Genomic DNA, 16,305 nt, shown 5'->3' on the forward strand with positions numbered 1-16,305 from the left:
ATGCTGGCAGTTTGTTTCTCTGGTCATCCTTATTGGTCTTGAGTAAAAGAGAACTGCAAGTGGTGAATCTACATTTAGAAATGTTGGTAAAAGAGACCCTCCAAAGCACTGCATTCTGTAAAATAAAATAGGATGCAATGAAGTCCAATTTCAGAATTTCTCCCAAATGAACATGGCAATTTATCTGCTTGATGCAGAACTCCCACAGAGACTTTGCTGAAACTCTGACCATATGGTTCTTTTGGAGTAATTCCAAATGTTCCTCATGAAATAACATATGTAAGAACAAATATGTTACCATGTAAATGTGGTGACCTTGAAGATTCTTAAAAGGTGCAAATCTCACTCCTCTTAAAAGTATTAGATTGTGTTTTTAACTCAAATGTTTGGTATTCGTTATCTATAATTCCATGCCCTGTACAGTACAGCTATTTCATATCATTTACTTTTCAGAATTACATTTATTTGATGTTTTGAATCTTCCCATTTTGACAAATTTAACACTTTTCTCTCAAATTGGGAGCTGATAAGCACAGTGGCTGTGCGAAATTCATCTACCAGTACAGACCCGTGCTTCTCACAATCAACTGTATGGATATGCTATTTTCACATTTCGTTTATTGAAATGGTCAGTAAGTTAAGCACACTCACATTCAACTTACTTTTAACTCATTTCTGAAGTGGAATGTCTTTTAAATAACATACTCATGAAAACAATTAGTTTTATGCAGATTTAAATTTCAACTGTGTCTTGGAAACCAGAGTTTCAAATTACAGTTAATTTGCTGTCGTTGATGAAAAAGCCCTTTGTGCAAATAATACCTGAGCAGAGTACTAAATTCATGAAATACTCCTGCCCTGGCACAAATGGAAGTTCCTAAAACTGAGAGCACGGCATTTGTTTTAGGTTTTAAAAAGAAAAAAAACTTCTGTACTGAGTTTTGTGTTCTATCCTCATTGACTTGGGGATTATCCAGGTCATTTTAAAGCTAAAATCTGAGGAGCTGTCTCCATTAAGGATTCCAACTACTATGTTAAAATCTCCTTAAATGTCAATCCAGTCATCAGGAACTTCAGCGGCTGGTCCGCTGATTCAATTCTTTGTGACCAATGGATATTTCCTCAGAATGCAAACTTTTTTTTAAATGTGTGCTGGATAATTTTGGTAATTTTGTGTTTTATACTTAACAGTCTGTTAGTGTCTACTCAAAGCTCTTAAACTTGGTATTGCATAAGTAGTGAATGTCTGTCCTGTATATTTATAAGTTGCATGTTCATAAATTGTGATGTGTCAAAAATGGTGAGATGTGTGGTCAATGTAAATGTCATTTGAATAAATCTGGTTATTACAATTTACATTACAAAATTAATTTGAGATTATTTACTGCACTATAATGTCCATCAGTTAGCAGAAAGTGTGTGAAGAAGCAGACTCCAATACCTCAATCACCTGAAGAAACTATGCTCCCTTATTGGCCAAAGACAATTTTAAGCTTAAAATTCCTGGTGATCTCACTTCAATTGGATGAGGTGATTAATTTGTATTGTGAATAGGATTTCCTTAGATAGTTAGTTCCTCATTCACCTATATTATAATTCTTTTCAATTTTTATGCTGTTTCTAAAAACAAAGCTCATTCAAACCAGTCTGGGCTGAAAGAGGCTTGATCATATTTACTAGAGATGAAACGGCACGGTGGTTAGCACTGCTGCCTCACAACGTCAGAGACCCGGGTTCAATTCCCTACTCAGGCGACTGACTGTGTGGAGTTTGCACATTCTCTGCATGGGTTTCCTCCGGGTGCTCCGGTTTCCTCCCACAGTCCAAAGATGTGCAGGTCAGATGAATTGGCTATGCTAAAATTGCCCGTAGTGTTAGGTAAAGGGGTAAATGTAGGGGAATGGGTGGGTTGCGCTTCGGCGGGTCAGTGTGGACTTGTTGGGCCGAAGGGCCTGCTTCCACACTAAGTAACCTAATCGAAAAATCAAAAATGTAGCAACTTTGGTATTTAACCACAAATTCATTGAAGAGGTATGCCTGCAATTAAAGTGCAAGAAAAATACAGATGTGGGGAAAGATAACAGAGGCAATAGTCCTGCAAATAAAACTAGAGCTCCAGGTTAAACCCTCAGGGGATCAAATCCCACATCTGCAGGTAGGATTTAAATTCAATGAATAAATCTAGAATATGTTACTGATGATCATGTCTGCAGTAAGCATGTTTAATTGCAAATCCAATCAGATTGCATGGATCAGTTGGAGCGGCAGTTAGACACAATGAAGAATTTACAGGAACTAAGGGGTGTGATGGATGGCAGTTATAGGAAGGGAGAAAAACTGCAGATACAGTCAGGTAGATGGGTTACCACTAGGGAAAATAGGAGGGGGAGGCAAGTAGTGCAGGAGGCTCCTGTGGCAATCTCCATCTCAAACAAGTATGACATTGGTTAGGCCACTTTTTAAATACTGTGTGCAATTCTGGTCTCCCTCCGATAGGAAAGATGTTGTGAAACTTGGAAGGGTTCAGTAAACATTTACAAGGATGGGTCCAGGGTTGGAGAGTTTGAGCTCTAGGGAGAAGCAGAATAGGCTCAGACTGTTTTCCCTGGAGTGTAAGAGGCTGAGGGGTAACCTATAGAGGTTTACAAAATCATGAGGGGCATGGATAGGATAAACAGACAAGGGCTTTTCCCTGGAGTGGGGGGGGGAGAAGAGGAGGAGAAGAGAAAGAGAAGGGGGGGGGGGGGGGGGGAGAGAAGAGTCCAGAACTAGAGGGCATATGTCTGGAGTGAGAGGGAAAAGATTTAGAAGGGACGGAAAAGACAACTTTTTCATGTAAAGGGTGGTGCATAGATGGAATGAGCTGCCAGAGGAAGTGGTGCAGACTGGTACAATTACAACATTTAAAAGGCATCTGGATGGGTACATGAATAGGAAGAGTTGAGAGAGATATGAGCCAAGTGCGGGAAAATAGGACTAGATTAATTTAGGATATCTAGGTCAGCATGAACTAGTTGAACCCTAGGGTTTGTTTCCATGCTGTAAATCTCTATGACTGTATAAATCATGTTTCAGTAATGATAATCATACAACCATCAATTGTTGTAAAACTCATCTAGTTTACGAACATCCTTTAAGGAAGAAAATCTGCCATTCCTACCTGGTCTGGCCTACAAGTGACTCCGAGAACCATAGCAATGTGGTTGACATTTAACAGCTCTATGAAATGGCCATGCAAGCCACTATGTTAAAAGGTAATTAGAATGTAATTAAATTAAGGTAATTAAATGGCAATTGAAAAATGTGTTGCTGGAAAAGCGCAGGTCAGGCAGCATCCAAGGAGCAGGAGAATTGACGTTTCGGGCATAAGCCCTTCTTCAGGAATGTTTCCTGAAGGGCTTATGCCCTAAACGTCGATTCTCCTGCTCCTTGGATGCTGCCTGACCTGCTGTGCTTTTCCAGCAACACATTTTTCAACTCTGATCTCCAGCATCTGCAGTCCTCACTTTCTCCTAATTAAATGGCAACACATGCCAACTTTTCTAATGATGTCCCTAACCCATGGAAGATTAAAAACTGAACACATCTTAATATTGCATTCTTATAAACATTTATTTTATGACAAAAACTTTATAAATTGTAGAGTTTAAACATGTTTTGACTTGGCTCCATTTTTGATTCTTTTGATGTCACTGTCACTGAGGATCAGTGCTCCATTTTTAAATCTTCCCACCTGCCCAGTCGGGACTATTTCAGACTTCTTGCTCCTCCTGTAGAAATGAAATCTTGGTTAATTCTGGAGGGGTTAATGTCTTAACACAAAATGATACTTAGATCCAGCCAAGATTACTGATAATTCAATATAATCAACCATGGGACAATTTAATAGCAACTTTCATTTATAAAGTAACTTAACATATAAAAGCATCCCAAGACACTTACAAAAGTGCAAGGAAAAACAAAATAGGCACAGAGCCAAAAAGGAGTGATTAGTCTGGTCAACATGCTGGAATTTTTTTTTGAAGACAAAGAGATGGGGATACTGAGTTTTAAGAACAGAATAGGAAGCTGAAGCACTGTCACCAGTGGTCAAGAATGGAGGTTTTATTGAGTACAGGTAGTTCTTCTATAACACGATGGTTAGAAAAATTGCACTTTAGAAACAGTATCCCCAATTTGAGTTAGTAGAACATGCATTATAGCAAAACAACCTGTAGTAGCAATGAAGCATACTTCAAAGAATGAGGAAGGGCAAATAGAAGATCCCAGGAACCAACATAAGTCAATGAGAACAAAGGTAATGAGTGAACAAGTCTCAGCACAGAAGAGCTATGGATGACTTTATGTTTATAGAATAGGAGGCTGGTCAAGACACCAACAGGTTAGTGATCAGTTAAAAGTTTCAAACAGGCTGAGCAGAAGCATTAGCAAAATAGAAATAGGCATTCAAAGTTATTAATAACTTGTACTTATATTGTGCCTTTTCATGACTTCAGGACACCTCAAAAGTGTTTACAATCATTAACTGTAATCACTATGGTAGGATGTGCACCAGTCAATTTTTACATAGGAGGATCTAACTGACCACATGTGCAGATGAACAGCCAGCATAGACACACATTTCCGCTATCCACTGACATCTTAGAGACAGTGGTACAGTGATGTTACTGTACTAATTAATGCCACTGCTCCAAAGGCCTGGACTACTACTCCAGCAACCTAAGTTCAAATCCTACCTTGGAAACTGGGAATTAAAATCAATTAATTAATAAATCTGAACTAAAAACCCATCTAGCTCGCAATTACCCTGAACCAGTTAGGCCACATGTGACTCCATCCCACAGCAATGTGGTTGACTCTTAATTGCTCTCCAAAAATGCTGAGAAAAGCACTTGGTTCTATCAACGCGATGTTGAAAAAGTTAAAAAAGTTAAAATATATATGGATCAGCCACATGGGAAGTGACAAAGGCACACCTTGCAAAGTCTTCTTTACTAACGTTCGGAGACCTGTACTAAAATTGGAAGAACAGTCACACAGACTTAAGGCTATACGCACTGGATCATACCTATTAGGTGTCCTGAAGTCATGAAAAGGGACAATATAAGTACAAGTTATTAATAACTTTGAATGCCTATTTATATTTTGCTAATGTTTCTGCTCCCGTAGGGGTGTACAGTCTACTGTACACAGCTGAGATGAAGTGATTGTTAGAGTTCCATGGACTCTGAACCTCTTGGAGTTTCATGGTATCATACTGAACATGGGCAAGAGGCCTCTAGCTGATTACTACTTACCCCTCACCCTCAGTTAATGAAACTGTAGTCCATGTTGAAAGCAACTACATGAGGCACTGAAGTTAGTGTGGACACAGTACATAGTCTGGGTGTGACCTCAATGTCCACCAAGAGAGGCTTATCAGCATCACTACTAGTTGAGTTCACCGAGTCCTGAAGGACTTTACTGCTAAATTGTGCATGAAGGTGACAAAAGAACCAGTGAAAGGTAAACTTTCTAACATCCTTACCAACTCTCCTGTTAATGTTGGATCTGTCCATAATAGCATTGGTAGCAATGACTACTGCAGTCCTCATGGAGAGGAAGTTCCATCTTAAATATGGAGGACGAGTCCACTGTTTTGTGCGCCACTGTCATGTGCCAAATGGAATACATTTGGAACAAATTTAACAACTCAAAACTGGGTATCGTGAGGCAATGTAAGTACACAAATATCCTAACTTCAATGATGTGGAATCTAGCACATAAGGGCAAACAAGGCTGAAGCACTTGTAAGCACCTTCAGCCAGAAGTATGCTGGTAGCAAGAAACAGCTGAAAACACAGGATACAGCAAAGGCTTCAGGTTCTGTCAACAACTCACTGGAGTACTGGGAATTGTGCTCCAGAGTCAGCTGTGCTCACAACCAGGCTGTTCGAATACAGCTAAAAAATTGGCACCAACAAGATAACATGGAAAGTTGCCCAGATATGTCCTGTCCACAGAAAGCAGGACAAATGCAAACCATGATATTGTCATTCCAGCTATCAACTATCTTCAGCAAAGTGATGGAAGGTGTAATTGACAGTGATATTGTGTGGCATTTATTCAGCAATATAAACTGCACTGACGCTGTTTGAGTTGTGCTTGGACCACTTGGCTCCTCGACCTCATTACAGTCTCAAACTCAAAAGAATTGAAGCATGTGTTGAGATAGTCTTCACTGGATAAGTGCAGCTCTAAAATACTCAAGATTGTCCAAATTGTCAAGGACCACAGAATAGGAACAAGAGTAGACCATTTGACCCTTGAAGCATGATCCACCATTCAACAGGATTGATCCACCATTCTTGATTTCCCTACCAACCAATCAGCCTTAAACATACAAAAGGACTCTGCCTCAACTTTCCAAGGACACTCAACCTTATGAGCAGATATTCCTCCTCATCCAAGTCTTAAATTGGCACCTCAACTCAAACTATGCCCTCTAGACCTAGACTTTCACATGAGTGGAAACATCCTCTCAGCATTTATCATGTCAAGCCCCTTAAGAATCCTATATGCCTCAATGAGATCACCTCTCATTTTTATAAATTTCATTGAGTCCCAAACTGTTTAACCTTTGCTCATAAGACAATCCCTCCATACCATGGATCATACAAGTGAATCTTCTCTGAACTGCTTCCATTGAAATTATACATTTTCTTAAATAAGAGGACAAAAATAATCCTCCAGATGTGGTCTCACTAACACTTTGTACAGTTATAGTAAGATAAGACAAGCCAGGAAATGGGAATCCTATGCCTTCTCCCAAACTTACAGTAAGACTTCCTTACTCATATTCCAAACCACTTGAAATAAGGGCCCTCCTTATGACCTGTTGCACCTGTGTGCTAGCTTTCTGTGTTTTTACAAAAGTACTCTTGTCCCTTGGGGGCAAAGCGACCAGCTTGATCAGCTCCCCAGCCTGAACGTTGCACCAGCAGTGCTTTCCAGCAATTTGCAAGACTCCTTCCACAGCACCTTCCAGATTTGTGTCATCACCTGGAAAAAGGTCAACAGATGCAAGAGAGCACCACTACCTGCAAGTTCCCCTCCAAATTACAAACCATCCTGACTTGAAACTACATCATCACTTCTTCACTATCATTGAGTCAAAATCCTGGTATTGCCTCCCTAATAAAATGGTGGGCATACCATTTTATTAGGGAGGCAGTTAAATCCATCTTCTTCATGGCATTTATGGATGGGAAATAAATGCAGGATTTGTCAGTGATGCTCAAATCCCACAAACAAATTTTAAAAAGACACAGGGGGTATAGGATTGAAGTGAAGATAAGGGTCAACCTGGATGCTAAGATTGCAAACGATCTGGTTCGGCCACTGACTGCGATTGGGAAGTGGGGATGGTGGTTGTCGTCAATCTTACAATGCTTTGATCATCTAAATATTTAGCTGGTTTATCAAAATAAGTCGATTAATAGTATCATCATTTAGCATTAGGGTGAAGGAGAGAAGTTGAGTGATCAGTAATTTAGTCAGAATTGAAGGAGCAAGAAAGGAATCTCTTGGATAAAATCAGGAGGACTTTAAGAGGATGTGGGTCAATATGGGAGAAAAAGGGAGAGACAGACAGACACTGACAAGCACTATATTTTGGAAGAAAACCATGCAACCAAAGTAACTGTTTTAAACAACAGAATTAAAATCTCACCCTCCAGTACCCACAGAACACATCTAGCTCACCTTTCTTCTTTCTTTCCCCTTGAAAATATAGATTTTGCATTCTAAAGTGGAAAAGGAAAGATTTAGAAACACTAATGAATAAATATGTTACTGGATGCTTCTTAACCAACAAGTCATGCAAATCAAATAATGCTAACTATTTTTTTTAATTTAGTGTCACAAGCTAAATGACAGTATCTGACCCATGACGAGCATCAAGTCACTCAGCTGAAAACATGTCCTTAGTTAAAACAGCACAAACCATTACCATATTTTTTGCTGTGGCTTTATCTTTCATCATTTCCTGGTATTTTTTGTAATTTATATATTCACGTTTTGGGGGCTGAAAGAGAAGCAAAACTGTGAAAAGGTTGTAAACCGGAGGCTTTGATTTTCAAATTCAAACCATTACAATATTTATAAAGTATACATTTGCATGTGTAGAATTTACATGATGCTGAGAGAGAAATTCTGACATGGGGGCAATTATGTGAATCTTCTATACCGGAATAAAAGTGAATTCATTATATCTAGACTCAATTACAGCACACCTGAGAAAATGTACTTCCTTCAAATTGCCATTACTACGTGATACTACTGTTTAGTTTGTAATTCATCTGCCAAAGGGGCTACAGCTTTTTCCGAACCAGTCCCCAGTGAGGAAAAAGCCCAGAGGAGGAAATTAGGTCAGGGAGCCTCAGAAATAGGTAGGAACGTCAGGTTAAAAGGCACACATTAGTTCTTTCCTGCTTTGATTAAAATCGTAAAAACTCAAAAAGCAGATAAATAGATTAAATACAAAAACCAAGAATTTCCAAGGCAGTGAATGCACACTGAGAGAAAGAAACATAGAAAATAGTTGCAGGACTAGGCCATTTTGCGCTTCATGCCTGCACCACCATTCAATACCATGGTTGATCATGCAATTTCAATATCCTATTCGTGCTTTCCCTCCAAACTCCTTGATTCCTTTAGCCGCAAAGGCAATGTCCAGTTCCCACTTGAATATATTTAGCGAACTGGCCCCAACAGTTTTCTGAGTGACAGAATTCCGCAGGTGCACAAGTCTAAAGAAATTCTGAATGAAGCAAGTGTCAATATTTAAAACTCCAGATCACTTAAAGAAAAATCCATTCACACGGTAGAAGTGATGTAACATACTCGAGCACCTAGCATAATAGCTCGTTCTTGTTCAAGCATTCTTTGCTGTTCTTTTCTGTAACCTGTGATACCAAATCTGTGCACTTCTAGCCGGGCCTGTGAAGCAAAAGACATCAAAATTAAGTATGGTCCTTCCTACGGAAAGTCAGCGACTCGTACTAATGTACTGCTATGCTTTTCCCAAATGGCCAGTCTGCCATGGAATGTAAGCCCAAATGAGCAAAATGCTCTCCCTACTTCAGAACAATGCATGAACATTTTCCAGCCATATGAATGATCAGGGTGGGTGCATATTCAAATTTACCCTTTTACTGCCCACAAACATTCTACAGAGGTAGGCTAATTGCAGCAACTCTCTATGGTTAAGATCAGTAAATCTATCACAGGACTGGAACTGAACCGGCGACTTTGAATCAACTATAAGGGAGACTTTACAAAGCCAGCTTTCAGCCTTTCATCTCTCTTTTTCTCAACAGAAAAGAAGTACGCCATTAATCCTTTAAGACAGGCTTGTGTCAGTTTGAAAGGGCTATCCACTTAGTTCCACACTCCTGTTCTTTCCCCACAGCCCTGCAATAAAATTCCCTTTTAAAGTTATTATTGAATCTGCTTCCATTTCCTTTTCAGGCAGTGAATTCCAGACAACAACTCATTGTGTAAATGTAAATTCCCTTCATTTCACTTTTGTTGCTTTTGCCAATTATTTACAATACCATGGTCAGAACAGAGCTCATGATGGCAGACAATTCATTTATACCACTCAGCCTACCCAAAGATTAGCAATATTGGTGTTGCCATCCAATATCTGTGAACAATCTGTGGCATACAAAAATTGGGGTATATAAGAGAGGTTTCACTGGACTTCTGAAGAGAATTTGAGTCATAGAGGTGTACAGTACAGAAACAAACCCTTCCAACTCATCCATGCTGACCAGATATCCTAACCTAATCTAACCATTTGCCAGCACTTGACCCCTATCCCTCCAAATCCTTCCTATTCATCTACCCTTCCAGATGCCTCTTAAGTGCTGCAGTTGTAACAGCATCCACCACTTTCTCTGGCAGCTCATTCCATACATGCACCACCCTGTGCGTGAAAAGGTTGCCCCTTAGGTCCCTTTTATAGCTTTCCCCTCTCACCCTAAATCTATGCCCTCTAGTTCTGGATTCCCCCAATCCAAGGAAAAGATTGTGTCCATTTATCCTATCCATGCCCCTCATGATTTTATAAACCTCTATAAGGTCACCCCTCAGCCTCTGACCCTCCAGTGACATCAGCCCCAGACTATATAGCCTCTCCCTATAGCTCAAATGCTCCAAACCTGGCAACATCCTTGTAAGTCTTCTCTGAACCCTTTGAAGTTTCACAACATCCTTCCAATAGGAAGACCAGAATCGCATGCAATATTCCAAAAGTGGCCTAATCAATGTCCTGTACAGCCGTAACATGACCTCCCAACTCCTGTACTCAATACTCTGGTATGCTTTCCGTTATTGGTCAAACGCCTCCTTCACTATCCTATCTACTTGCGACTGTACTTTCAAGGAACTACGAATCTGCACTCCAAGGTATCTTTGTTCAGCAACACTCTCTAGGACCTTACCATTAAGTGATATATATACACAAGTGATGCAAGACTTACTCTCTCTAAATTAAATGCTTGTTTCGTGTTGTTCTGCTCATCAGCCTCCTCCATCTGAAAATGTAAAACAAAATTTAAGTGCACTGAAACAGAACCGTGTAATAGTAGTCAAAACAAAAACTTAAAGTGACAGATAGGAAGCAAAGGAAAATGTGAAGATGATGAGGACAGGGGATGAGGGGTGAGTGAGTGAAAGTGGGAGAGCACATTAGCACAGGTATTTAGTGGACCCAGAAATTTAGTCAATCTCAACTATTCTAGTCTTGAGGGAAACTACCATCCAACATGGTTGGATAAGTAATTAAAGATGACCAAGTTAGAGAAGAGACAAACATGGTCCATGTAACCACTGCTTTGCTGATGGAAGAGACAGCCAGCAGGTGATAAATTTATTTTCCCTTATTTTTAATCAGCTGGGAAACCTTAAACATTTAAAATAAAAGGAATTTTATTGGATTGGCCTGAAATAATGCATAACTGGCTGCAATATAAGGTCTGTACCTGGATACAGGTTTAGCTGTCTTAGTGCATGGTGCCAAGTGGCCAGGGTGTAGATCATGCTACAATCAGAAACTCAACATGAAAATGCAAAACTCAAGAATACTGTGGCTAAGTTGTCAGGTTGACAATCCAGCTTGCCCAGAAGATACGTAAGAAATCTTACATTCCTTCAGATCCCTCCTACAAACCAGAAATTAAGGCAAAGGAACCTCTTTTGTACTGGTGTAGATCTACCATTTAAAGCAGATAGAAATAAGACCAAGGCAGACATGAAACAAAAGGCTTGAGAGAGAAAATAAATCATACAGGAACAGATTAACAGCACACACTTTTGAAACTTGATTGTCAAAGCTTAAAATGAAATTAAGTTAGATCAGAAATGGAGAGGTTCGTCATGTATTTTTTTAAGGGACATGTTATCAAAATTAAACAGACTCAGAAGCTTACTTTGTCATTGTTCATAACTGGTGGAACCTTCTTCCTCTTGTGAGGGCCAGTAAAAGTTATAACTTCAACTGGCCTCTTTTCACCAGTAGTGAGAATGCCACTGTTGGGGATCTTTGCTTCCTTTGATTTTTCTTTTTTCTCACAGTTACTTACAGAATTGAGAAGCTCTGCATGCAACTTGATGAGACACTTTGGAGTCCTGCAGAGTGAGCTTGCTGCTTTCTTTGCAAGTGAGTCACTAGTTTTGGGTACTGTGGAGCTGCAAGGCACAGATTGATCCTCTGAGCAAAGCGTTTGCTCTTTCATCTTATTTTGCATACATTTTCTTCCTTTTAGTGCCACTTTTCCTCTTTTGTTCTTTATTTCATTCTCTGCAGCTTCTCCTATAGTTAATTTAAAACATACAGTCACATACTAGAAGCAAAACAGCTGCGTGATTCCTTGCATACACAGTGACTAAGTTTCACAAGTCATGAAGTACTGACAATGACATACTTTAGTCATTGGCTGTAGAACAATGGTAGCTAGATGACGACACTGGTATTGACAGAATGCTGCACCATCAGGGTGCCAATTTCCACAGCAGATGCTAAACTGAGATCCCTACTGTTCTCACCAGTGGATGTACAGGACCCCTTGCCAATTCACTTGATGGGAGGGGCAGGCACAACTATGGAGTTTTCAGTCACCACAGCACAGGAGGGGGTATTTGACCATTTGAGTTCAATCCATACCACCTCTCTATAAAGCAATGCAATCGATTCCATTATCCTGTCATATCATCTACAGCCCTGCAAGCTTATTTCTCAATTTCAAAAGCATCAACTCTTCCTTACCTTCATCAGCAGTTCCAGGTTATTAACATAGAGAATAAATAGGCAAAGTCTTTTCCCTGGGGTTGGGGAGTCCAGAACTAGATGAACTCATCTCTACCTACCTCAACACTGTCCTATCCCCCCTAGTCCAGGAACTCCCCACATACGTTCGAGACACCACCCACGCCCTCCACCTCCTCCAAGACTTCCGTTTCCCCGGCCCCCAACGCCTCATCTTCACCATGGATATCCAATCCCTCTACACCTCCATCCGCCATGACCAGGGCCTCCAAGCCCTCCGTTTTTTCCTCTCCAGACGTTCCCAACAGTACCCCTCCACCGACACTCTCATTCGTTTGGCCGAACTGGTCCTCACTCTTAACAATTTCTCCTTTGAATCCTCCCACTTCCTCCAGACCAAAGGGGTAGCCATGGGCACACGTATGGGCCCCAGCTATGCCTGTCTCTTTGTTGGCTACGTAGAGCAGTTGATCTTCCGTAATTACACCGGCACCACTCCCCACCTCTTCCTCCGCTACATTGATGACTGCATTGGCGCCACCTCGTGCTCCCGCGAGGAGGTTGAGCAATTCATCAACTTCACCAACACATTCCACCCTGACCTTAAATTTACCTGGACCATCTCTGACACCTCCCTCCCCTTCCTCGACCTCTCCATCTCCATCAGTGACGACCGACTTGACACTGACATTTTCTACAAACCCACCGACTCCCACAGCTACCTGGATTACACCTCTTCCCACCCTACCTCTTGCAAAAATGCCATCCCGTATTCCCAATTCCTCCGCCTCCGCCGTATCTGCTCCCAGGAGGAGTGGTTCCACCATAGAACACACCAGATGGCCTCCTTCTTTAGAGACCGCAATTTCCCTTCCCACGTGGTTAAAGATGCCCTCCAACGCATCTCAGCCACATCCCACACCTCCGCCCTCAGACCCAACCCCTCCAACCGCAACAAGGACAGAACGCCCCTGGTGCTCACCTTCCACCCTACCAACCTTCGCATAAACCAAATCATCCGCCGACATTTCCGCCACCTCCAAACAGACCCCACCACCAGGGATATATTTCCCTCCCCACCCCTCTCCGCCTTCCGCAAAGACCGTTCCCTCTGTGACTACCTGGTCAGGTCCACGCCCCCCTACGACCCACCCTCCCATCCTGGCACTTTCCCCTGCCACCGCAGGAACTGTAAAACCTGTGCCCACACCTCCTCCCTCACCTCCATCCAAGGCCCTAAAGGAGCCTTCCACATCCATCAAAGTTTTACCTGCACATCCACTAATATCATCTATTGTATCCGTTGCTCCCGATGCAGTCTCCTCTACATTGGGGAGACTGGGCGCCTCCTAGCAGAGCGCTTTAGGGAACATCTCAGAGACACCCGCAACAATCAACCAAATCGCCCAGTGGCTCAACATTTCAACTCCCCCTCCCACTCTGCCGAGGATATGGAGGTGCTGGGCCTCCTCCACCGCCTCTCCCTCACCACCAGACGCCTAGAGGAAGAACGCCTCATCTTCCGCCTCGGAACACTTCAACCCCAGGGCATCAATGTGGATTTCAACAGTTTCCTCATTTCCCCTTCCCCCACCTCATCCTAGTTTCTAACCTCCAGCAACTCGACTTGTCCGGACTTGTCCGACCTGCCCAGCTCCTTTTCCACCTATCCACTCCACCCTCTCTTCCCTGACCTATCACCTTCATCTCCTTCCCCACTGACCTATTGTACTCTATGCTACTCTCTCCTCACCCCCACCCTCCTCTAGCTTATCTCTCCATGCTTCAGGCTCTCTGCCTTTATTCCTGATGAAGGGCTTTTGCCCGAAACGTCGATTTTGCCTGTCCTCGGATGCTGCCTGAATTGCCGTGCTCTTCCAGCATATGTTTAGGGTGAGAGGGGAAAGATATAAAAGAGGCCTAAGGGGCAACTTTTTCACAGAGGGTGGTATATGTGTGGAATAAGCTGCCAGAGGAAGTGGTGGAGGCTGGTACAATTGCAACATTTAAGAGTCATTTGGATGGGTATATGAATAGGAAGGGTTTGGCGGGATGTGGGCCGGGTGCTGGCAGGTGGGACTAGATTGGTTTACATGGACAGGTTGGACCAAAGGGTCTGTTTCCATGCTGTACATCTCTATGACATTGTCCATCCCTTCTACAATCAACTAATCAAAGCACTTCCTTTTCTCCATGATCAAAAGCTGTCAATTTCTTGTACAACCCCATAACACAAGTTTAAAGTTTGGGTTTATTCTTCATTTCTTTCCCACGTTTTGGGTTATTCTTCATTTCTTTCCCACGTTTATTCCTTAGTCTTAACTTTCCTTGACAGAGAGGTGAAGAGCCTTATCTTACTGCCGAGGTGGTTTAATACATTTCAAAGAGCATTTCAGAGTCAACCACATTGTCGTGGATCTGGAGTCACATGTGGGCTGGACCAGGTGAGGACAGCCGAGCTTTTATGACAATGGTACACGGTCACCATTATCGAGACCGGAACTTTATTCCAATTTTAATGAATTTAATTTAAATTCCACCAGCTACCGTGTTGGGATTCAAACGTGTTCCCTTGAGTAATTGCAGGAACTCAGAATTACTAGTGATATTACCATTATGCAACACAAATTGAGCTTCCCCAGCCTAACATTTGGTTAAAATCCCTCCACTCTGGGACTATTCGAGGGAAACTCCCCTAGACCACATCTTTCCTAAAGAGGAGCCGGACCCTACAGCACGGAAAAGAAGTGGGGGGGGGGGGGGGCGAATACGTTTTCCTCCTCCGTTTTCTATCGTACACCGCGAAGGATCACAATGACTTACCACATTGGTAAAGCTGGCTCAGAAAATCATCCAGCAACAGCCTCTCAGTCGCGGCCATAGCTACATCCCATCACCCGTCCTCCTCCCGGAAGTGACACTAGCCCGGAAATCAATGCCCCGTCCAACGCCGTTACGTCAGGAGTCACAGATATTTCGTTTGAATGGGGGCCCGGTTGGTCCGGGGTGAGTGGCGGGGCCAGCACATGGGGCGGGGCCGCAGTATGATGAGGGGGCGGAGCTGAGGTGGAGGGGTGGAACTGCCGTTTGCCGAGGGGGGTGGTGCCGGAGTGGGATGAGGGGGTGGAACTGAAGCGAGGGAGTGGCACTGCCGTTGGCCGAGTGGGCGGTGCCGGAGTGGGATGAGGGGGTGGAGCTGAAGCGAGGGAGTGGCACTGCCGTTGGCCGAGTGGGCGGTGCCGGAGTGGGATGAGGGGGCGGAGCTGAAGCGAGGGAGTGGCACTGCCGTTGGCCGAGTGGGCGGTGCCGGAGTGGGATGAGGGGGCGGAGCTGATGTGAGGGGTGGGACTGCCGTCGGTCGAGGGGGCGGTGCTAGGCGCAATGAGCGGGTGGGTGGGTGGTGTGGTGGAGAAGGGCGGGGCTGGATTGGAGCCCGGCTGTTGGCTGAGGGGCCGGGCTGTGTGCTGCGCGCGCTGACACGGTTGGGTTGTGTCGTGTCGTGTCGGTTTGGTTCGTGCCGGGGCCTGGCATCGCATGGCGCTGCGGGATGGTGTGGGGCCTTGGCAGGGTGCCTGCTCTCCCCTCAGCCTTGCTTCCTAATTGGGAAGGCAGGCGGGTGCGAGTGGTATTATGAGAGGCAGATGTCTCACTTGGTCACAGTCAGCATGGCGAGTCCGGCTGTGGAGTCTCTGTACCCGGTGAGTGGGCGCTTTTCACGATCGTCATGGCCAGGGTTCTGACGTTGACTGAGTTGTTGCTATAAATCGCTGGGCGGTGTGAGGCCCGCTCGCTGCACCGTGTGAAGGAAGGATTGGCCCAAGATATGTGGGTGAAGCATCAGCTTCTGGGCCTTGACTTCAGGAAGATCGAGGTTAGGAAGCTGGTGGCTGGAGATCCGTCCCTCATTGTAACGCAGGGAGTGGGGAGCAATTGGAAATGTCAGCGTTTGACATATTTAATGAATATGAATAAACATGTAGATGGATAAATCTACA

At 43.3% G+C, this 16,305-nt stretch overlaps 2 protein-coding genes across 7 annotated transcripts in view; one reads left to right on the top strand and one right to left on the bottom strand.

Moving 5' to 3' along the window:
* Positions 1-3,593: 3,593 nt before the first annotated feature.
* fsaf1 (40S small subunit processome assembly factor 1) lies at positions 3,594-15,282 on the bottom strand. Of its 3 annotated transcripts, none has more exons than XM_043680821.2 (7): positions 15,134-15,282; positions 11,628-11,857; positions 10,527-10,580; positions 8,884-8,979; positions 7,991-8,065; positions 7,744-7,784; positions 3,594-3,770 (listed from the first exon to the last, which is right to left on the bottom strand). In XM_043680821.2, exons 1-7 carry the CDS (start codon positions 15,189-15,191, stop codon positions 3,647-3,649), a joined length of 678 nt encoding a protein of 225 aa, XP_043536756.2. In that variant the 5' UTR covers positions 15,192-15,282; the 3' UTR covers positions 3,594-3,646. The 3 variants fall into 3 exon arrangements, with proteins under 3 accessions (XP_043536756.2, XP_043536739.2, XP_043536748.2); XM_043680804.2 differs by having other exon boundaries at positions 11,475-11,857; XM_043680813.2 differs by lacking the exon at positions 8,884-8,979 and having other exon boundaries at positions 11,475-11,857.
* A 509-nt stretch (positions 15,283-15,791) lies between these two features.
* gnpat (glyceronephosphate O-acyltransferase) overlaps positions 15,792-16,305 on the top strand; it is a 67,948-nt gene continuing 67,434 nt past the window's right edge. Inside the window, exon 1 of one of the 4 annotated variants that reach the window (XM_087978949.1) lies at positions 15,792-16,008. In XM_087978949.1, the coding sequence (XP_087835075.1) occupies positions 15,952-16,008 (57 nt within the window). In that variant the 5' untranslated portion in view covers positions 15,792-15,951. The remainder of the gene's footprint in view (positions 16,009-16,305) is intronic. The other 3 variants (XM_087978934.1, XM_043680846.2, XM_087978941.1) reach the window with 3 other exon arrangements.

Source organism: Chiloscyllium plagiosum, unplaced genomic scaffold (genome assembly GCF_037043375.1).
Source record: "Chiloscyllium plagiosum isolate Xiang-an unplaced genomic scaffold, Cpla_swu_hap1 HiC_scaffold_3, whole genome shotgun sequence".
In the NCBI taxonomy this organism is placed as follows: domain Eukaryota; kingdom Metazoa; phylum Chordata; class Chondrichthyes; order Orectolobiformes; family Hemiscylliidae; genus Chiloscyllium; species Chiloscyllium plagiosum.